General features: G+C 39.9%; 2 protein-coding genes across 2 annotated transcripts in view; one reads left to right on the forward strand and one right to left on the reverse strand.

Moving 5' to 3' along the window:
* cdc73 (cell division cycle 73, Paf1/RNA polymerase II complex component, homolog (S. cerevisiae)) lies at positions 1-21,988 on the forward strand. Its single transcript, XM_057857072.1, has 17 exons — positions 1-192; positions 703-808; positions 925-994; positions 1,107-1,169; positions 2,733-2,785; positions 10,798-10,886; positions 10,971-11,184; positions 11,723-11,821; positions 11,999-12,077; positions 12,239-12,303; positions 17,461-17,518; positions 17,933-17,968; positions 18,138-18,225; positions 18,300-18,461; positions 20,825-20,925; positions 21,002-21,143; positions 21,271-21,988. The coding sequence occupies exons 1-17, from the start codon at positions 62-64 to the stop codon at positions 21,305-21,307; spliced, it is 1,593 nt and encodes a 530-aa protein (XP_057713055.1). The 5' UTR covers positions 1-61; the 3' UTR covers positions 21,308-21,988.
* LOC130929688 (beta-1,3-galactosyltransferase 2) overlaps positions 9,947-22,748 on the reverse strand; it is a 15,490-nt gene continuing 2,688 nt past the window's right edge. The window contains exon 2 of the mRNA XM_057857074.1: positions 9,947-16,298. Coding sequence (XP_057713057.1) covers positions 15,126-16,268 — 1,143 coding nt within the window. The 5' untranslated portion in view covers positions 16,269-16,298 and the 3' untranslated portion in view covers positions 9,947-15,125. The remainder of the gene's footprint in view (positions 16,299-22,748) is intronic.

The following is a 22,748-nucleotide window of genomic DNA, read 5'->3' on the forward strand; positions in this document are numbered from 1 at the left end:
GGACACCTCGTGTTGATAACTAGGGGCCTTTCAAACACACTTCTGCATCAGGCAAGTGAAGATGGCGGATGTGTTGAGTGTTCTTCGTCAATACAATATCCAAAAAAAGGAAATTGTCGCAAAGGGAGATGAAGTTATATTTGGAGAGTTCTCCTGGCCGAAAAATGTCAAGACCAACTACATTATCTGGGGGTATGTCAGCTTTAAATTGTATTTTTGAATGCATTCTTTGCAGGCCTGCAGCTTATCGCTTGTGCTCTTGAGTATGCGATTTCGGCTTGGTAGCTACTGCATGCTAACCTACTATTCAACTCCTGTATTTCATACAGTTGTGATGATTGTCATGTTGGTTCGAACGCGATCCCAAGACCACATTTAGTGGCCATTTCGCGTAATTGTTAAAATGCATTGTTGTTATGGAGTCAATGAAAGAAACACAAAACTTGGTACGACGACGTGTTATCAAGTACAGTATTGGCAGGTTTACTTTTTTTTTTGTAGATTTGTTTTCTAACTGTGGCAGTGGATACTTTATTCGAACTATGAAAAAGCAACTGCAAACTGTTTACGTATGGACGCTAAACTATCCAATAATGAGTTGATAATGCAACCCTTGTTTGTATGTGCAATGTAAAAGTGTAAAGCTTTTTTACGTAAATACTTGCTTAAAGTTGCCTGTTTTTCATCCCCCCCCCCCCCCAGAACTGGGAAAGAGGGTCAGCCTAAAGAATACTATACTTTGGACTCTATTTTGTTTTTGCTCAACAATGTACATCTACCACATCCGTCCTACGTGCGAAGGGCTGCGGTAAGTATTGGAGAACACTTAACATTTAGGATTTTATCAATAATAATTGTATGTTTCCCCCCTATTATACGGAAATATGATTGTAAAGTTTGTTTTTTTTCTCTTTGGTTTGATAGACAGAGAACATCCCTGTTGTTCGAAGGCCTGATAGAAAGGGCTTGCTTTCTTACCTTAATGGCGAAAGCTGTAAGTAGCAACAGAGAAATGACATATTGAGTTGGTTTCCCCTCAAGCCACTCACATTGTTCATTTGTTATTTGTAAAATAAATCCTTAGTCATTTGTTTTTCTGTTCACAGCAACATCAACTAGTATTGACAGAAGTGCACCCATAGAAATTGGCCTGCAAAGACCAACTCAAGGTATTTATTTACAAAAACAATCTAATTATTTAGAGGCTTTGTAATTCATCCGGCATGATCACATTATAATCACATAGCAATATTTGTCACAAAAAAGCAACAACAACAACAAAAATTAAATGGTTTTAGTGGATGAATGAATCAAATACAGTGGTACCTTGACATAAGATAGATTCGTCACACGATCTTTTCGACATCCGACGTAAAATTTGACTCGCCATTTGTTTCTACATCCGACGACATGCTCAAAATACGACGATGTAGGACAGCGTCGCAGTTTTCTTGTTTTCCGCAAGACTGACGCACGGCAGATTTTCTTGTGAGAGAAATCAACATGGATTCCAAGAATGTTGGTGCAGGTGGTGAAAAAAAGGTGAGGCTTGCCATTGAAATGAAGATGTGCGTGGGCTGGCTCGACAATACGGCTGTAGAATGTCTACGACTTGACAGTCCTCTTCCGACCTCCGTTTGCCAGTCTTTATAAGTTAAGGTGACAATTATTGTGGTAACATCCCCAAAAATCGCCAACTTCGTCAGGTTTTTAATAATTTATTTCAGAACTTGTGCAACATGCCCACTGTCCACCGCAGCTGAACGTGAAACGTGAAAGTAAAAAGTTCTCTCTCTCTCTTTCTCTCTGTTTGTCAGTACGTCAGCCACAATTATGTTCAGGTACTCCATGCAAAACACATTTGCCACATTAGAACCCAATTGGTTACATTATTACTATTATTATATTTTTATTCATAATTTTAATGTATTTGTTTTTCTCTGTGTAATTGTGATCTGCACTAGTACCAGCAGTATTTATTAAGGATTTTGTGTAGGTTTTTGGGCTGTGGAACAAATTAATGGAATTATAATGTATTCTTATGGGAAAATCCTGCTCGATATACGACCATTTCGACTTACAAACAAGGTCCTGGAACAGATTAACTTCATATGTAAGGGTACCACTGTAGTGTACTTTGGAAAAATGCAGTTAATTGCATTTCAGTCCGAAACTGGGGGGCAAAAATGTGCACAATTAATAATAATTATCCGAAGTTAAAGTGCAGTTTTAAGACGTCCCCAACTTTCAGAACAGTCCAAGATTTAAATGGTCAAAAGAAGACAAAAAAATGGCGTGCAAATCATTCTTTTTCTGGTAGAAGACCAGAAAAATGTTATTTGAGAGGGCAGCAACACCAAGTAACATTATTTTTTAAATTTATGTCATTCTGTATTTATTTATTTTGTTGAAATATTAGTTAATCACATTTCTCTATTTTGGTAGCTATTAGCTCAGCAAATGTGCTCCCAGTGTACCATAAAATAGTGCACTGACAAAGGTTCTGTGTTTGTAACTTAAAGTGCGATTAAAATGCATTTTAATTTTCATTTATTTATTTATTTGTTGTAATTAGTTGTACTTAATCAGTTAAAGTCCTACCACAAATTTTGTTGGTAAGCTTTGGGTTTTTCAAAGCAATAACCTGACATGTTGTTCACATGTGTTTTCATGCCAGAATTTGCATTTTAAAAAATGCAGAGCCAAATTGATTTTGTTCTGCATTTTCCTAGTCAAAAGAGCTGCTGATGAGGTTTCTACAGAAGCCAAAAAACCCAGGATTGAGGTGCGTGTTTTTAAATCATCTAAAACCCCTTTCAGACAGACTGGCACATAAGACACCTAGCAGTTGAGTCAAAGATTATTCCAGAAATTTGGACAAAAAAGCCCCTCCAAAGCTGAGCATTGCAGTGTTTGGGTGCTTTCAAACCTCATCAAATTTTGAATTTATGACAACATTCGTGGTGTAGCATATACAATCTGGGAGTGTAAATTTCTTAATGCTTTTACTAAAGCTGCACTTAATCACTTTTCAACCTTCATTGTACATATTCTTAACCTTTGTGATTAAACATCGACTTGCAAGTTTTTGAATGCACCTTTATCATGACCCAGGGAGTCTGTTTCACTTTTACTGGTACTAAACAACTTCAAGTAGAATGGTGGAAACACAGCCACACTAAAAACTTGCTTGTACAAATGTGCTGCCGACTTTACGACATACCCATTTCCCAATTAATTACATTGTCATATGATATTGTTTAGCAACAATTAGATTCATTAAATTATCGCTACTTATCTTACGCACAGTCACTGAAAACACAAATGTAGTTCATTCCGACTGCAGGCGACCGGTAGACCGGGTCTTCATGGGGAATGTGCTCTGCTGTTAGGCAAAACACTACCGCTTTTGTCCACGGGGGTGACTAAAATAACTGAAAACTGAAAGTTACTAAGGCTACAGTCATACTACAGGTCTTAATCCACAAATCCGATTTTTTGTCATATCTGTTTTTTTTGGCGTGCCCGTTCATACTGCCTATGTCCATTGAGGCCGTTCAAGTCTTACGCATGCGCACTAATTCGCAGTCCGACACGAGCTGGGCAAGACAACCCGCATGCGCAGAAGCATCAAAACAAATGACAACACATGCTGGCTGACATCCGTCATTAAAAGGAAATCATATTTTGCTTTTTAAAAAGAGGACACAAATAACAGACATAAATAATCCCAGTTTAGGCTTATATTCAAAGTATATGGATCGATAGCATGCAAGCACTGTCCGTGCATGTCACACGCACATAGGGGCAGTTTGCCCCGACTCTCGGCCGTGTAAACAATGTTGAAATATTGCTTATATGGAGCAGACAGAAAACCGATCATTCTCAGGCTTATCCTCAACCCATTTTTATATATTTTTTTTTTTATGACCGTTGTCAAGTCCGACCCTTCCTAAAAAGCAGTGTTCAAGGCAAGCTAGGCGCTAATGACGCACAGCTGCACCGCTACTGTAGAGTCTCTCTTGCTTGTTGGTGATGTAATGGCGTACCGCAAGCAACACGTCACTTCCGCTCATTAATATTCATGACATTAGCTACTGTTTCTAAGTAAGGACAAGCCACCGTTTGTCCCTAATAGGAAATGAATGGAAATCGTGTACGAAGGAGATGTTTACAGAGTTAAACCTACCAATTCTCTCCGAAAATGATGTGTCTGGTGCCAAATTCACTGGCAAAGATGTGGAAGAACATAAAAATGTTCAGTTAAAGAGATGGCTTTAGTGTCGAAGGCTGAAAAAGACGAAAAAAATGAGCCAACCTAAGCATAGCTTTAGCTTTTTTATCGACGTGACTGACAATGACATTCTCCTGTTTCAACAAGCTAGCCTTTACCATCAGCCCTGTCTTTCTTATACATCCTCTGGTTGTCCTACGTCTCTTACCGTTCTTGGGGGTAATTTAGTTAGCTTTGTGTAGCTATCGCAAATGCTACTCAGTGACAGCCAACGAACACTTTTAATTTTTTCATTGATAACACATCTTAATCCTATAATTTATTTACCCTTCCCCCTTACTAGTTGTTTTTTTATATATATATAATACAGAAACGGTAACAGTGGCAGTCAGATACCAATGTAATTCTTTTCAGGTCATTCATTGTCAGACAGAAGCAGTACGGCACAACGTTACGCTAAAAAAATAAGTTAAAAATATAAAAATGGCTTACCTCTTTGTCCTCTGAAAGACCATGCCAACCCAACATAATGTTTACTGCATATGAAACGTGAATGGATTCGCCGAGCTGGTGTTAAAGTCCGCGCAAGTTTATTCGGTCTTCATTTTTTCCTCTCGAGTTTTTGGTTTCCGGAAACGTATGAAGAAAACATCCTTCATGTGTCGTAGTGTCTAGAGTCGTTTCTACAAGTTCCAAAAAAGCAATGCGTGATCGGCATGTTCGTTTTTGAAAGATAACCGGAGAAAAGTAGCACTTTTTACGTTGGGTCTATGCGAGGGCGGGTCTATAATGTCCCACTTCGGCTTTACTTCTGCTTTACGATGCGACGTCACGGTCTAAAAATAGCCTGCGTGCGGTACGCCATTGCTGCATGAATTCCGATTTGAGAGATTGGACAGTACAGACCGCTGCGACAGTCTGGAAAAATGTGGCCCAGATCGGATTTGAACCACATACGAAAGTGACCCAGATCGGATTTGAAATGGTCCAGTTCCATGCGACTTGTCACGTTCAGGCCGTCAAGTTAATGCCTCACTCGAGTCAGAAAAAGACTAAAAAATCGGATTCGTGCATTAAGACCTGTAGTATGAACGTAGCCTAAGTGTTGCTTTACATTGCAAGACAACACTTAGAATTAATGACGTTCATATGAAGGACAGTTGCTTCATTTATTTGAGTATACAAATTGCCAATTCGTTTGACTTCTGATAAGACAAAATATTTTTTAAACCGAATATGAAGCATCATATGGGGGCAGCCATTTGGTAATGTCACTCATACCCACGGCGCATACACACTAATAAACTTGAGCGCAGGTGCACGTGATAAGGGGCATTAATGCATTAACAAGGGTGAGTAATTTGGGAAACTGATTTGGTTGCCTAAAATATTAACGGCATTAATTATGTCTGCCCCTCGTTAGGTGTACACCTTTAGCATTGTTTTGTTTTTGTCCACTAATACACTTCTAAAAAGTGAAATTATGTGGGTCCACCCACCCCCTCAAATTTATTAAATAAGGGGCGGTTTACATGGTGACACCAAAACACAATGACTGTGTTGCGGAATGGCCTCGCCTTAACATGGTGTCGGTGAAAACTGAAGGTGAAGACGCAAACCATTGAATCCGGGCTCCAAAGTGGAAGGATTCGATTGAGGGGGCTTGCTCCACATTTATATCAATGGAAAGCTCCCATGCCGATAATGTCAGCACTTGCAAAGCGATGCTGTCGGTAGTGAGGGGGGCGCATGTGACCTCGGAGAACATACTTTTTTGCCGTAGTAGAATTAAGTGTAATTGCACATCCACTCAGTAGATGGCGGTGGCGCTCTCATTTTCAGAGTGTGTACAATAGTTTTGAACCATGCAAGAGCACACAGGAAAGAGTGTTGCCAACTTGGCGACATTTTGTAAAAAGTGACTAGCGACTTTTTCTATGTTACTCCTCTCTCCTACAGCATCCATTTAAGGGCCGTTTATATGGTGACTCTCCGAGAATACGAAAAATTTCAAATTTGCATTTGCGTCTCCATTCGAACAATGTCGCAATTCCGCATGAAAAACGATGTAATATTCATGCCAGGCCCTAGGGGGCAGTACAGATTTACAGGGCGACAAAGAATGATGCACTTTGACCCCACCAAGCTCCCTCAGCCCAGAAAAACTATGCCCGCCCACTCGAAGCAATGGCATTTTTCTTTTGTTCAAAAAGGCACAAAAATGGAAACATTCAACATATTTAATTCAAAAATATTATTAAAACAGTAAATTAAAGCTGACATTCCGCTATATTTGCTGTTTTTAATGTTTAGTAGCACCGCTGCGCACGCCCAATGTGACATGTACGAGTGCTGACGTTATCGTCGCGGTCTGGCGCCGTGGGAGCCTTTGATTTGCATGCCGAGGAAGCCCCCCTCAATCCCCCGCAGACGGATTCCTCCACTTTGGAGGCAGGATTCAGAATTTTTCGTCTTCGCCTTGCGTCTTCGCCGACACCATATGCATGCGAGGCCACTCCGCAACCCAGTCATTGCGTCTTCGTGTCGCAGAGTCGCCATGTAAACTCCCCCACAGTTGTATGCAAATGAACAATTATGCAAATTAGGATATGATGTCATCTAGTGACTTCTAGCGACTTTTAGGACAGCCAATAGCTATTTCTCTTACTAGGGAATTCGCAACTCTGGAAATATGACGAAACATATGTAGCGTTTGGCTTCACTTTTACTAAAGTGGCAAACGAAAGACCAGTATGTTTAAGCAAACCATAGGAGACGGACGAGAGAAGAATGACTTCTTTGGAAACAACGCAATTGAACAACAAGTTCTATAACATGCAACAATAATCATAATAATATGAGACAATAGTAATGAATATTGTCGTACATTGTTTCCAAAGAAGTCACCCTTGGACGCGAGAAGGATGACTTCTTTGGAGAACAACAAGTTCTATAACATGAGACATCCTTCTCCCGTCCATGTCTGTCTCCTTTGCTTTTTTTCTGGGCTAATGTAACAAGTGATCTAATTGGAGGGCAAACAGCCAATCAGTGTACTTCCGCCAGCTTTCTGATTAGTTGGTTTCGTGGCACATTTGTAACTTGTGCCAAATGGCGTACCGCAAGCAACATGTCACTTCCGTTCATTAATATTCATGACGTTAGCTACTGTTGCTAAGGGGGGACATGCTACCATTTGTCCCCAACAGGAAATTAATGGAAATCGTGTACAAGCAAGATTTTTACTGAGCTAAACCTACCAATTCTGTCTGAAAATGATGTCTCTGATGCCAAATTCACTGGTAAAGATGTGGAAGAACATACAAATGGTCAGCTAAAGGGATGGCTTGAGTGTCGAGGGCTGAAAAAGACGGGAAAAAGAACCGACCTTATCCAGAGGTAGCTTTTTTATCGACACCTTTTTCTTGTGTGCTTTTTCTCCTGTTTCAACATTCTATCCTTTACCACCATATACCCTGTCTTTGTTATATATTATATCCTCTGGTTGTCTTACGACTCTGACCGTTCTTGGGGGTAATTTACATTGCTGTTTTTGTGTAGCGATTGCAAACGGTGACAGCCAATGAGCACTTTTATTTTTTTCATTAATAACAAATCTTAATTCCATAATTTATTTACACTTCCCCTTTACTAAAGTTGTTTTTTTAATAACAGAAAAGGTAGCAGTGGTAGTCAGATACCATTTTAATTCTTTTCAGGTCATTCATTGTCAGACAGAATTTAGCACGGCACAACGTCACGCTAAAAAAATAAGTTAAAAATATCAAAATGGCTTACCTTTTTGTCCTCTGAAAGACCATGCCAACCCAGCAAAATGTTTACTGCATGTGAAATGTGAATGGATTCACCGAGCTGGCGTTAAAAGTCCGCGCATGTTGAGTCATTCTTCATTTTTTCCCTTCGAGTTTTTGGTTTCGGGAAACGTATGAAGAAAACATCCTTCATTTGTCGGAATGTCTGGAATCGTTTCTACAAGTTCCAAAAAAGCAATGTGTGATCGGCATGTTTGTTTTTGAAAGACTACCGGAGAAAAGTAGCAGAATTAACATTGTTTCGATGCGAGGGCGCGTCTATAATGTGCCACTTCCACTTTATGATGCAACGTCACGGTCTAAAAATGGCATTCGTGTGGTATGCTATTGACCGTGCAGAGCGGACAAATCGGCGCGCACAGGGGTCGAGAGAATAAGCGAGCGCGGGATGGGGGAAGTGAGCGGGTAGAAATAACATACAAACGGTTATAGACCACAGAGTAGATTTTTTTTTTTCTGTGCTCAAAATCTATCATTGCTTGCTCAAAATTTTTAATTGCTCGCTCGGTATAATTTTCTGTGGTCAAAATCTACCATTGCTCCCTCAGAATTGTGGCACAAACCTAACTGCATATGTTAGCATCGTATAAGGTGGCATACCAAGTTGCCCAGTGCAAAAATACAACACACAATAGCAAAGGAGATAATACTTCCTGCAGCAAAAATAAAATCTGTCCGTGTCCAATGCCACTGTCGTTTTTGTTCTATTAATTTGTTTCTTCGGTCAAATTGTTCAGTATATTGTACTGTGATTAAATGATGCTAATCAATTAGAATTTATTTGTTGATTTTATTAAAATTTATTTTTCAGTATCAAATGGAACTGAAAAATGTACCTTGAGTGTATGTTTGCAGTTCAGATGTGGCTTTTTTTGTTTTGTTTTGTATTCTGCCAAATTCAAGTGGTCTTTTCTATTACAAACACAACAATGTTAAAAAAAGTTTATAATTTATTGTAAGTGGATCTATATATTTTTTATGTTAACAAGGACACATTGTTATGCAGAGGTGTACTCTTCATAATTTTATAGACAAATGATACTATTTACAGTGCCGGCAGAGAGTTTGGGGGGGGTGCTCGAAAAATGTATATATGGGGGGGTGTAACAGAAAATAATCAAGAAGCGCTCTATAGACCCCACTCACCAACGTCACACAGTAACGTGTCGCTGTATCCGGCCACCATATTGTCCGTCATTGTTTATCCGTATTCTCAATGGTTTCAATTTGTCGTGCAATTTATAGTGCAACTCATGGAATCCCCGGTGCTTTCAGACAGTGTAAACTCATTGGATGCGTTGCATAAAAGGCGTTATGTGAAAAAGCTTCAGTCTATCCATTCGCCATATCCATATTTGATGCCTAAATCGATATTTTTCGACCCGCTGTCTTCGCCGTCTCTGCCTGACATCTGCTACCCTGATATTTCCAACTATCTTGTCCACACAAAATCAGCCTATTCTCACGAAAGTTTGAAAAACTTTAAGAGCAGCACTCTAAGCAACATTACCCCGTGTGACCCTTTACTTTCAATTTTCTAAAATGGCGACAATCAATTAAAAAAAAGTTGACTCCGATGGCCGCCGCTTCAAGGATAGGTGGGTATTGGACTACTTCTTCAAAACAATACGCAACAACTGTGTCTGCCTCATTTGCAAAGAGACAGTCGCTTTTTTCAAAGAGTTCGATGTCACCCGATATTACCAAACAAGACACGCTGACATGTACGACAACATTACAAGGAAGATACCCAGCGAGAAATTATAGCAACTTGAAGCTAGTTTAATTTCACAGCAGCAGTATTTCGCAAGAGCCCGAGTGTCGAAAGGGAACGCCACAAAGGCGAGATTGTTGGAATGAATAAAAAATAATAATAATAATAAAGCAAATGTGACACACAGAAGGGCTTGCTAAAAATTGTTGAAATATATTGTTCAACGTAAATCAGCCAAGGTAGCCCCCCACATTTTTACCACACCAAATCTGGCCCCTTTTGCAAAAACTTTGGACACCCCTGTTTAACTGATGATCCGTAGACGAGGCCAGCTTCTTTCACTTGGTACCAGCTAAATATTATTCAAAAAATAACGATGGCGGAAGAAATAAACATCTTGAATTTGAAACTGTATGTTGTCGGCGATTAGCCTCGCAATGATCTTAATTGTGGTTGTCAGCCCAAAACCCTCTAAATATATATTAAATGCATCTTACCAGGTATAAAATGACTACTACATAGTCTGTGGTGATCGTTTGGTGCCCAGTTTTCTCGTGGAATTGCAGCAGTCGATCTCGCGCTCCTCTCCGGGTCTCTCGGAATACAGTAGAACTTCAAGTCTCTCCGTCTATCTTCTCTGTTACTGCAACCAACCGCCACACACGCTTTCACCATTTTGATTATTGTTAACGAGCAGAAAAACACGCCATAATAGGAGGAATTTACGTAGCGGTAATGCGTAAACACGACGAGCTGACGGACAATATGGCGCGGAGGCGTGGTTGTGACGTCATGTGAATGGGGTCTCTAAGGGAGAAGTGAGCATGAACAAATTTATGGTCATATAGCAGTGTCCTGACCTCAATTTGGTTTTTTTGCAGTAATTGTCACTTATCATTTGTTCAAAAATGTTATATGTAACAAAGGTCATAATGATCATTTTTGGTGGTGTAATCATACCCGTATCACAGAACATTTTTAAAAATTATTTTTTGTTACCTTGCATTCACCTGTAGGATGAGGAACGAGTGCGTTTGGACAAGGAGCGTTTGGCTGCTCGTTTGGAGGGCCACAAAGAGGGTATCGTACAGACTGACCAGATCAGGTACTGTGTACAAAATGTACTCGTTGTTTTTTTGGGGGGCTAAACAATTACAGGCTCCCCCAACCTTTGTTTCCCGTTTCGCAGATCGCTGTCTGAGGCCATGTCAGTGGAGAAGATTGCAGCCATTAAAGCCAAGATTATGGCCAAGAAGCGGTCCACCATCAAAACTGATTTGGACGATGACATAACTGTGAAACAGAGAAGCTTTGTGGACGCTGAAGTAGATGTCACTCGAGACATTGTCAGCAGAGAACGGGTCTGGAGGACAAGGACAACCATTCTTCAGAGCACAGGAAAGGTCCAAGTCAATCCTAAACTAATTGTATCAAATCCATTTCATCTTATTTTTCAAGCATTCTTACTCTGTCGTCCAAATAATGTTCTGTGTGGCCTTTAACAAGAAAAAAAATAATAAATTCATAAATTTGTAGAGGGAAACAAATTACTGTACATAATTTGATTACTGGTGTTAAAGGTTTCTTGAAGATCACTGGACCTATTGCATGTCATTGTTGGAAGCCGCTTCATTATTATTTGGATTATTAAAAATGTTTAATTGTCTGTAAATGCCACAAGATAACCACAAAGCACCACTAAAAAGTGGCTACCTAAATGCAACTGCTTCACTCACTTTGGTATAGTTGGACAAGATGGCATGAAAGCTTTACTTTGAAATTAGACATGGGTTTGGCCTGAGTGCAAAACGCAGTGAATACATGAGTTTTTCAGCTAATTAAGAATGGTTTACCACAAAAAATCTACAAATATGTAAATTTATAAAATGGAAATATGTGAAAATTTCCTGTGACCAAATAATAAGTTTGTTCCTCTTGTAGAACTTCTCCAAGAACATCTTTGCCATCCTTCAGTCGGTGAAAGCCAGAGAAGAAGGGCGAGCCCCTGAGCAAAGACCAGCACAGAACACAACTCAAGTGGTAAGAATTTTTTTTTTTATATATACATATCATCCTGATAATAGTTTTGACTTTTGGGCCAAAATCTTTAAGGTTTGCATGCAACCACATTTTTAGAATGAGGCAGCTAAAATCCAATGATAGGTTCCCTTTGATATTATCGTATAAAACTAACAGTCTCTGATATTTATTTACCAGGACCCTTCGCTAAGGAACAAGCAGCCAGTGCCTGCGGCCTATAACAGATACGATCAGGAGAGATTCAAAGGAAAAGAGGGTGAGTGTGGACTTGTGCTCATTGTACTGATTGGAATTGTGAACTTGTTTCAATTGAATGTGTGCGTGCGCACGAACTAGTCATATCGTGATTGCAGACTTGTCCGAAAATTGGAAAGAATTAAGGAAACAATTTTTTTGTTGTTGTTGTTGTTGTTGTAGAAACGGAAGGTTTCAAGATCGATACCATGGGTACCTACCATGGAATGACGCTTAAGTCAGTAACGGTAAGAACAAAGATCTTCCAATCTAACTAACGGAACAGTCTAAAAAAAAAAAAAAAAAATCCAAAATACTGACACAAGTAATGTGCTATTTCAATGGCAATTGAATTCTTGGCATGCAACTCATTTTTTATTAGCCCATTGGTATCTAAGTAAAAGGAGATATGACCGATTTTTTTCTTTTATTAATTGATAAGATTTTAAGGATTTCCCTAACGCATATTTTTCACCCGAGTCTGAGTCACCTGATTTTGAGAATCTACCGATCCGATACCGAGAAAAAAAGGTCTCTTTGTTCGGGGGGAGAAAAAAAATTCCAAACATGTTTCAGTACTGTACTGTTTACAGTACGGTAATTCCTATTCCGCTTTTTCTGGGAGTGTTGCGGAATATGAAACGTATACCGTAATTTCCGGACTACAAGCAGCTACTTTTTCCCCTCATTTTTAATCCTGCAGTGTGTGCAATGATGCGGCCGATTTTTCTAAGCACCGCCAGGGGCGCTCAAGCATAAAATGTAAGAGTTAGACACGTGGAATATATGTGTCGAGGAAGAGGCTAGTTTGCACTATTACCGGAAATTAAATTTGTGCTTTGTGCATGAATAAAAGTAGCAGACCCTCATCTTTGTGCATGAGTAAAATTAGTAGACCCGCATTATGGAAAATGCCAGATGAAATGCACTTGCAACTTGACATAAGTGTGAATCGTGCAATTAAAGAGACACTCAGAGTTGAATGGAAGGCTTGGATGATCAGCGGCGAGAGATGTTTGCCAAAACTAGCCGTATGAGAAGAGCAAGTTTTGCACATGTCTGCCAGTGCATCCTGGAGCAGTGTGAAAAAAATCCACCATCACGAACAGGTTTCAAAAAGCCAGTCTGGTGCGTGACGAAGAGGACGGCACAAGCTCAGGAGTGAATTATCCTCATTATGAAAGACATTGAAAGCGACAACAAAAGAGAGAAAGTGCGTGGCGAAGTGTATCTCAGCCTATTCATATGCGACACTAAGGGGGAAGACTTCCATGGTTTCAGTGCACAGGATGAAGATTGCTAACAAACACTTTAGTAATCTAATAAGCAGCCCTCTTAGTTAGGGGTGTGCCATCTTAGACACCCCATGATTCGATTCGATTATGATTCAGGGTGCTACAATTTGATTATTGAACGATGATCACGGTATTGACGATGATCACAGTTATCACAATTATCAATGCATCGTACATTGCTAATTAATAAAGTAGGCAAACAAAATTATGTCCATTATTTAATTAAAATATCTTAATGATTCAACAGGAACGATGGAAACATGCCCATACAACAAAAAGCTGCCCTTAAGCTGCTTTTTTTATTTGTTTACTTTTACAAGAAAGTGCAAAAACATTAACCATTTTAAAGAGCGTACTTATTTCTCTCAACAATACAATAACATTTACACAGGTGGAATGAATTCCACATTTTCTGGAAACAAAGTGTCTTTAGAAATAAGACTTTTTTTTTTCTAATATACTTTGTTTTCACAGATTTCTGTACTATTTCGCATGTTTATAGTGTTACTGCTGTACTTAATCATTGTTTTACGTGTTCAGCATATAGAATGCACGTTAGCGAATTGGCTAATTAGCTTAGCGCTAACTATTAACATCTCAAAAACAACAACACAACAATAAAGGCTTAACAGTACAAGAGGGCTTGTGTACTCACCACTCATAGACACACACGGGTCTTGGCAACACACTCAGGACATTTTTCAATTGACATGACTTGAAACTACTGCTGTGCAACTGAAAAACAAGGAGCAATGAGCTCTCTCTCTTCCCCTCTCGCTCTAAAAAATAACTCGCGCACAGAAGCGCGACCGCCTGTCTCATACCTGCCTGTCTCATACACAAATTTATTTTCCAGTCTTTTGAAAAGGAGTAAATCTCTCGCTCAGTAACCGGCAGCATCCATCACAACGTCGGGCATGCATCCGTTATAGGTGTCCGGGCGGCAAATGTGTCTTGAATTTCGTTCCGCTACGAGCGGCTGTCATAAAGTTATGAGGGAAAATCATCGTTTTTGAACCTTTATGAATCGTAATCAAATCGTCACATTAAATGAATCGCGATTCATGTAATAATCGATTTTTTGGGAACTTCCTTACTGTTAGTGCTGTACTCCGTGTTGCTGCTTTGTAAGTGCCGTGTTGCTGGCGCTGTTTGGGAAGAAAAGTTAAGGTATGTTTTTAAAATTCAGAGAAAACTGTATTCCTTTGTAAATATCTCATGGTACTATGTGGGCACACGCGGCTCATAGACATGAGAGGCTTATGTATGTACAAAATGGTTTTTCCTTTCAAAATGTACTGGGTGAGGCTTGTAATCAAGGGTTCCCAATAGTCCAGAAATTACCTTTGTTGTTTTTTTTTTCCTTTTGGCAGCCATTGTATTTCAGAATTTTTTTTTTTACTTTTTAGTCCTTATAAAAATATATATATTTAAAAAAAACAAAACTTAATTACCCTAACCTTTTTAACCGATTCCAATCCGCTGAAAAATGGCGTGTTAGGACCGATTTCCGATCACATCCTAATAAGATTACTGGACTGTCTCAGAAAATTAGAATACACAATATTCTAATTTTCTGAGACAGTCCTGTATATTGTTCTATGTAAAGGACGTCAGCCAAGGTCGGCCCCCCACATTTTTACCACGCCAAATCTGGTCCCCTTTGCAAAAAGTTTGGACACCCCTGCTTTAAATGGTGGATTAATGTACAGGACTGTCTCAGAAAATTAGAATATTGTGTATTCTAATTTTCTGAGACAGTCCAGTATATTTTATTAACATTTTGTAGTGTCGTTTTGCTGGAGCCTCCAGTATTTGATTATTTCTTCAGGTTTAAAGCCATGGGATGTAATCAGGTGTTTATACTTGCATACTGCATAGTCTATCCGCCAGTGGTAAAACACCAAGTCATGTGGTGGGTCGATGGGCTTCAACCCAAGTTTGGCCAGGCTTAGTCCCACGTTCACGTCCTCCAGGTGCACTCGGCGCATAGTCAGAGATACTGTGTAAATTTTGAGGGCCAAATCTCCGGAGAGCACGTAACCAGTACCTGAGCAGAAGGCGGGAAACGTCGCTTTTGAGTACTCTTCTTTGGGAATATACGCCTTGTTATTTTTGTCTTGAATGGGTGTCTCATTTCTTATGATACGTCCCGTGAAGTAGTTCTTCCTGGGCTTTAGCTCTGGTTTGAGCAGCTTGCGAATGAGCGTGTTTGTGCTGACATACATGTCACTGTCTGTCTTCATGACGTAGCTGGCCTTCGAGCAGTAGCGTGCCACCCAGTGTAGTCCCATCATGGTCTTCAGGGTCAGGTTGTAGTAGGAATCCAGGAAGTCCTGCTGGATGATATCGTGATGTCTTTGACTCTCTTCCAAGAGGATCATTTGCTTTTTACTTCCCAGCTTATCCTTGGATTTTCCAAGCAGGAACAGCCGAACAACTGCCACCGCTGGTACCACATTCTCATTTGCCCAGGTCTGTCGTATTGCTTCCCTTGCTTTCACCTGCAAAGCCTCTGTGGTAATTAGAAACACCAGAAATGGTGCTGCCTGATTCTTTTGGCATTTGTCTGGTTCGTTGATGAGGTAGGGGAAAAGGCCGTCACTGTTAAAGTCTTCCAAATTTATTAGGTTGGTGTTAGTTGGTTTTAAGTTCTCTAAAGTTGAGATATTTTGCTGTCCATTGGAACTCTTATTTTCTTTGCCACGGAAAACCTCCCAGATGAAAATGCTTGTGTTTGCCATTGATTTGTCTCGAAGTCTTTTCTCTACCGCCCCTCCATTATCTGGCGATATGTGGTCAATCAGAAAGATCAGGAGAGCCACCAGTGAGAGCAAAAAGATGAGTTTGGTTATCTGTGTAAGGCAGTTACGTCTTTTCAGCCGCATTGTTCTGGCGTAGTCACCCTTGAAAGTCATCCAGCTGGTACTGGAATAGTCAGTAGTAACCTAGGCGAAAAGGAGATATATTGAAACACACCGTATTCCGTCTCATTGATACCGACACAAGGTCCGGGACCCAATTGCAAACACACTAACCCTACGCACTGTAATTTTCGGATTATAAGACTCTACTTTTTTCCCTCATTTTGAATCCTGTGGCTTATTTGTTAATTTATTTGGGTTAAGGTAACTTTATTTGACAGCGGCGTCATAAGATTGTCACAACACTGTCATAATTGTGACACTGTCATGTCCGTTAATGAATGCTTATGACAGATGTCGTTATGTGTCATTTGGCAAAATTTCGTCACAAACTCCATTTATGTCCTTCTTTGATCTTTTATATCCATTAAAATATGAGATAATTTGCCTGAGGACACTAAATGAGAAGTGTCATAAGCAGTCATTAATGCTCATTACGGTCTTGTGACAGTCTTATGACGCCACTGTCAAATAAAGTGTTACCGGTTAATATCTTTTTGTGTATATATTCCATAACAGAGTGAAGACAGTTGCGGTTTATAGTCCGAAAATTACGGTGATTACGTGAAAACATATAAAAACTTTAATGATTCTGGTATCTACAGTAGCATTTCAATTCAAGGCACAAGAAAGTCGTTATAAGGTCAATGTTCCACAGGTAAGTCACAACTTGGCAAAACCCGTTACTTCAGTCTACAATTTATGGTGGAAAGGACGGAGAATTATGTTGTCTTGACATTGCATCAAAAGCTAAGCCTTATACGTTATTGTTGTGTAGTGGCAGAATGTGATTGGCAAACAGCATAGCATGCGGTGATTGGCAAATCTCTTCAAGTTAAAGGAGTATAACGCCAAATGAAGTCACAAGCCCAATATTAAAGTCTAAATCGAAGTGCCAGTCGTAACATTTTGAGTCTAAAGTCATTAAATTTCACAACTCGAGTCTGCCTTAAGCCCAAGTCGTGTGGCGCGAATTATAGTGTTGGTAATTTTAACCCCATGAAATAGAAATGGTTGGAGTAGTTCAGTCTTATTCTTTTCACAAAATACCTTATACATTTGAGTTTTTAAAATTCTTTATCTGCAAATTCTTTATCTGTATGAAGTGCAAGATAAGGTGGCATACACCAAATTTTATTTAACTCAAGAAACTACAAATGACTTTTTGAACGTGGTTGTCTTTCAGGAAGGTGCATCTGCTCGGAAGGCTCAGACTCCTGCACTACAACCTGTACCTCGCCCAGGTGAGTTCTGCAATGCAAAGCAACAGCTTCCTGCTCATGAAGTTGTTTGTTTGTTATTCAGCGTTCCATTGTCTTACATTTCACATTTCAGCCTGATTACATTGAAAACAGGTTTGGAATAATCGATGCTTTAACATGAGAATTTGAATAGAGTCAAATTGAATCTGCCACAGTAAACAGAGAGTGCATGCAAACTAATTTTTTTACGAGCGAAGGCAGGACAAATACAGAAGAGAAGGTATCAAGCAATTGGGATCCAGCACTTGAACTTGGAAAAAGTACTGGAAAAGAAGGATAAAAACAATTACATTTGCAGTTGCGATCAACTCGTCCACTTCCATTGACTGCCATGGATTGGATTTCTGTCTTCATCAATGGGCAGTAAATTTTGAAATGTATTTTTGTCTCTTCTAGTTTCACAAGCCAGACCTCCACCAAATCAGAAAAAAGGTAAAAAAAAAAATCTTCACGAGGTTTATAAATTTTTTTTCCACACATGTAAAATGACATTACACCAACAAAAATTGGATGTTTGCTTCTCATGTGGGGAGCGAACGTTGAAACCTGTGTGTGATATTTGTTCTCTTAATACGTCATGATAAGCTTCTTTTACTTGCAGGGTCCCGCACTCCCATCATCATCATCCCGGCCGCCACCACCTCACTCATCACAATGCTGAACGCCAAAGATCTGTTGCAAGATCTCAAGTATGTTTCACAGTCAAATTAGAGACTTTCAGTAAGCTACTGGCTCTCATCTGAGGTAATCCACCTCCCGCCAGATTCATCACATCAGACGAGAAAAAGAAGCAAGGCATCCAGCGCGATAATGAGGTTCTTCTTCAGAGGCGCAAAGACCAGATCCAACCTGCCGGCAACACGCTCTCTGTCACCGTCCCCTACAGAGTCATCGACCAGCCTCTCAAACTCGCACCGCAGGACTGGTAAGATTATGTTCACTGGTACTTCAGTTCGTGTTATGGATACGGATATATTTCTAAAGGATTTTGTGTTTTCTTCCAAAGGGGATTCAAAAAAAAATGTTGGGACATGATACAAATTGTGACTAAAAATCGAATGCAGTGATGTGGAAGTGCCAAATTTCAATATTTTATTCAAAATCAAACATGCAGTAGAGGACAATTCAAAAATTTAAAATATGAATATTTATATTTCTAAGGGGAAAATGTGGTGATTTCAAATTGTACGACGTCACCAAATCTACGAAATGTTTGGTCGAGTTCATTTGCACCACAGTGAGGTATCCTTTATTTTTACAATAGTCTGCAAACCTTTGAGGACCGAAGAGACACATTTTTGAAGTTAAGAAATATTATTACATTATTATTATTATTATTTTATTGTGACTCAACTTTTTGGGGATCCGGTTTCCACGTTTGCCCTCATTTTCAATGATATTTAAAGTGTGTACAACAGGAGAAAAAAAAGGCTTAAATAGCATTATTATCTGAATTTGAATCATATTTTGAGACGATTCAACTATCTACAACAATTTGGCTAAGCGCAGATGACGAGAAATTAGTCTTTTAATCTGCTGGTTAGCCACGCCTACCGTTATAGGGCTCTAGTGTCCCCAACAGGTGGATGACGTCGGCAGGAGAATGGTCTCATCTGTTTTACTATTCGGCCCATTGAAGGGCAATTATTCAGAACAAGGAAAATGCAACGAAGAGAGCGCAAAATGTCATTGTTTCGGTCTCTCTACTCCAATATTTTTACAGGATATTATTTTTATCCAAGTATTTTTCCCCAGTTGCTAAGTAAATGGTATGGTCATGACAAATAAGTCTTGTGCTAAATGGAATATGAAATTATAAAAATGCATTTATTCAGTACGACATGGCAAATTACTCCATAATGGTCAAAACTGTTGACTTCACCTTTACTGTCTTACCTCCTGACGATATTTTATGCCAATGCAGTTAGTCAGGCGTTTGTCATTTCCCTGCCCCCCGGCTTTGGAGAATGTAAACAAACCAAGAGGCGTGACAGCTAGCCGACATGCTAACCCGTACTGAGTGATATTTCAAAGTCTTCAAAGCGGAAAATCAGGCATTACTATCATAACGATCATTTGACACGACGGAGGGTTGTCGATTGTCTTCGCCGATCGTCAACCCGCCCGGCGTTCCCCTGCTGAGGGCAGAGGGCTCGTTTGCGGGGAAGCAGCTGGGCAATGACCGCCAGACAAACCGGCCGACGTCGGAGGAGCGTGTAGCTGCCAAATGGTCAACACAAATATGGCAAAAGAATGCTTTGCTACACGGTGAAGACATAAACAGCGAGAGAGTCATAGCAGAACAGCTGCAGTTGTTGTGCAGCTAACATGACAGAATGTGTGTAAGGAGAGCTTTTTACATGCCCATCCATGAGCAAACGTAAGTAGTCCTTTAAAGAAAGTATACAGAGTTTACTTTGTAATCGCTGTATTCGCGGCTATTTTTAACACAAAGTTGCAATTTCTGATTGGGTGGAAAATTTGACAGAACACCGGGCACATGAAGAGGGCAACAAACCAAGTATAGTGCTCTCCCAGAGAGGGGATGTGCGACAAGCCGCCGGTCGACGGCCGATTGGACAAGGAGCATGTCAGCCACAAAATGCAAGCCACCTACATATTAAAATGATCCCAGTATTTGACATAATTTACTCCCTTCCTCGTAAGTCCAATGGTCCCACAGTAGTAGGGTTTGTTTTGGCCAATATCCACCGGTGAATGGGAACCTTTTGAAACCCCAAAAAGGCTCACTCGCCTCTCCCTGCTGCAGCAACATTTTTCTGCAGACATTAGGCTGGCATGATGCGAAAAATAAACAAATTAATCCGCAAAATCATCTGACTCCTTAGTCCTTCTCGTACAACAGTACGGCTGGATGGTGAAGAGGACTCCTTCTACCGTACACGTCACAGTGGCCTCTTTCTCAACTCGAGACTGGAGCCGGATGTCACTCATTTTCATGGTGCGGGATTCAAAACTTGAATACATAAAACGATCGCTTCCACACACATCCAAGCGGTCCATTTCATTCAGGAGCATAAAACCCCACGTGAAATATGAAATAAACATAGTTTTTGGTGTCATACGCACTTTAAATGGGATAGTACAGCAACAAACTTTAAGTGTTATAATAAAATTGGCAATAATCATCGTCTGCTAGCCCTCACAGTTCCAATGAATTGGATGTTATTTGCCATCAAAGTCAATCAATTAAATGGGAACTTCAAAACCATCAGGTCTGACTTTGCTTTTAATAGCTGGTATTTTTTCCCCCTTGACCTACTACAGGGACCGAGTGGTAGCTGTGTTTGTACAGGGTCCTGCCTGGCAATTTAAGGGCTGGCCCTGGCTGCTGCCTGATGGTTCTCCAGTCGACATTTTCGCCAAGAGTAAGTCATTAGGTTTTCAATAGCTGTGAGTGGATGCAGAAAACTCTCAAAATCTACTTGATTGCCTCACTTTCAGTTCGAGCTTTTCACCTGAAGTATGACGAGGCCAAGACGGACCCCAACGTACAGAAATGGGATGTAACAGTCCTGGAGCTCAGTCGCCACCGGCGCCATTTGGACCGACCCATCTTTCTACGTTTTTGGGAAACGCTGGACAGGTGAAAGAAATGATGACTTCTGAGACTTTTCTTCCTCACAACTTTAAATTTCTCTAGCATGTATGGGTAGACATAGTAGTTTTGAGTGTGCGTCAGCAGTAACTTGAAATGTCTCTTTGTCCTCCAGATACTTGGTGAAACACAAATCTCACCTCAGGTTTTAAACGTCCAAAACCCGAAAATCCCAATCAACTCTCTGGCCCTGTTACTCTGCTCAGCCCGGTTCTACCTGCGATGAGCCGCCGTGCCATATTTCAACGCAATGCTCTAAGGAGAGGCATAATGGAGGACCCAATGGATTCCCTGAGCACTTAAAATGCAAACGTTGCTCTTTACAAAGAGAGGATTTAATTTTCTTTTTTTATGGGATTTTCTTTATGTTCTGATATCGGCAAACGTGCCCATAATCCATATTTCTTTTCGATATTACAGATATCATACTATTGTTCACTGCAGTTGATGGGGATAGAGTCCATCACCATCAATGGTAGCAAATTGCTCAAAAGAATAAGACATTTAAGCTTCAGGCTTCATGTTTGCGCTCAGTGAAAGGGAATTTTGTAACTTGTCCGCTCGGTTAAGTCACATTTGCCACTGCGTTGGAGAGTTTATGTTGCGGTATGATGTATATACTCAAGCTGAAAGCCTATGAGGTGAAGAAACACTTTTAATACTTTAGGTAATTTCCTTTCAGCTCTGTTTTTTTGACGCATTCTTTTTGAGATACTCGGCCAGACGATGACCCGGTTCCAAGCTTCAGTTTGCTTTGTTGATGTCATCATAGAGGAGCGGGATTTATTAAATCAAGAGTTAAATAGAAAAATAAACACCTTTAAGAACCTTAACTGTGTGTTGCTGTTTATCGAGTGTAAAGTTTTCTGTTTTACATTAACATCAAATTGTTCGTTTTGTGTCTGAAAACAAGTCTATAAAGGCAAGGCAAATGTATTTATATAGCACAATTCAACACAAGGCCATTCAAAGTGCTTTACATCACATGAAGGTCATAAAAATCACATTAAAATCAATAGAACGTAAAAAGAGAATCGAAATAGGAAATAAAATTATACATAAACCGCATTTAATCACGAACAGAATAAAAAAGACAAATACTACTACTGCTAATAATTGAAATCCGCAATGGAGATTAAAATAGAAAGCAAATAGATTGAAATATATAGACAGTTATAGATAAGCAGTGCTGAACAAAAGCGTTTTTAGCCTTGATTTAAAGAAGCTAACAGTTTGAGCATACTTCAGACCTTCAGATAACTTGTTCCAGAGGTGAGGAGCATAATAACTAAATGCTTCCTCACCCTGCTTGGTTCTTGTTTTTGGAACATACAGGAGACCTGTTCCAGACGACCGCAGGGGTCTAGATGTTTCATAGGAATCTAACAAATCAAGCATGTAATTTGGTCCAAGGCCATTAAGTGTTTTGTAGATGAGCAGTAGTATTTTACAGTCTATCCTTTGACTCTCTGGAAGCCAGTGTAACGATTTTAAAACCGGTGTAATGTGGTCCAGTTTGCTTGTATTTGTCAGGACTCTGGCTGCAGCATTCTGCAAAGTCGAATTCAAACGAGACTTTATAAGAACAGTGCA

The sequence above is a fragment of the Corythoichthys intestinalis genome, chromosome 14 (genome assembly GCF_030265065.1).
Source record: "Corythoichthys intestinalis isolate RoL2023-P3 chromosome 14, ASM3026506v1, whole genome shotgun sequence".
Classification (NCBI taxonomy): Eukaryota; Metazoa; Chordata; class Actinopteri; order Syngnathiformes; family Syngnathidae; genus Corythoichthys; species Corythoichthys intestinalis.

What these genes read in the sequence shown, in the direction of transcription:
- cdc73 (XM_057857072.1), top strand. Translation starts at nt 62, where the DNA reads ATGGCGGATGTGTTGAGTGTTCTTCGTCAATACAATATCCAAAAAAAG. An exon ending in TTCTTCAGAGCACAGGAAAG is followed by an intron (nt 11,185 to 11,722) that starts GTCCAAGTCAAT and finishes TTCCTCTTGTAG; the next exon opens with AACTTCTCCAAGAACATCTT. An exon ending in AAACTCGCACCGCAGGACTG is followed by an intron (nt 18,462 to 20,824) that starts GTAAGATTATGT and finishes GACCTACTACAG; the next exon opens with GGACCGAGTGGTAGCTGTGT.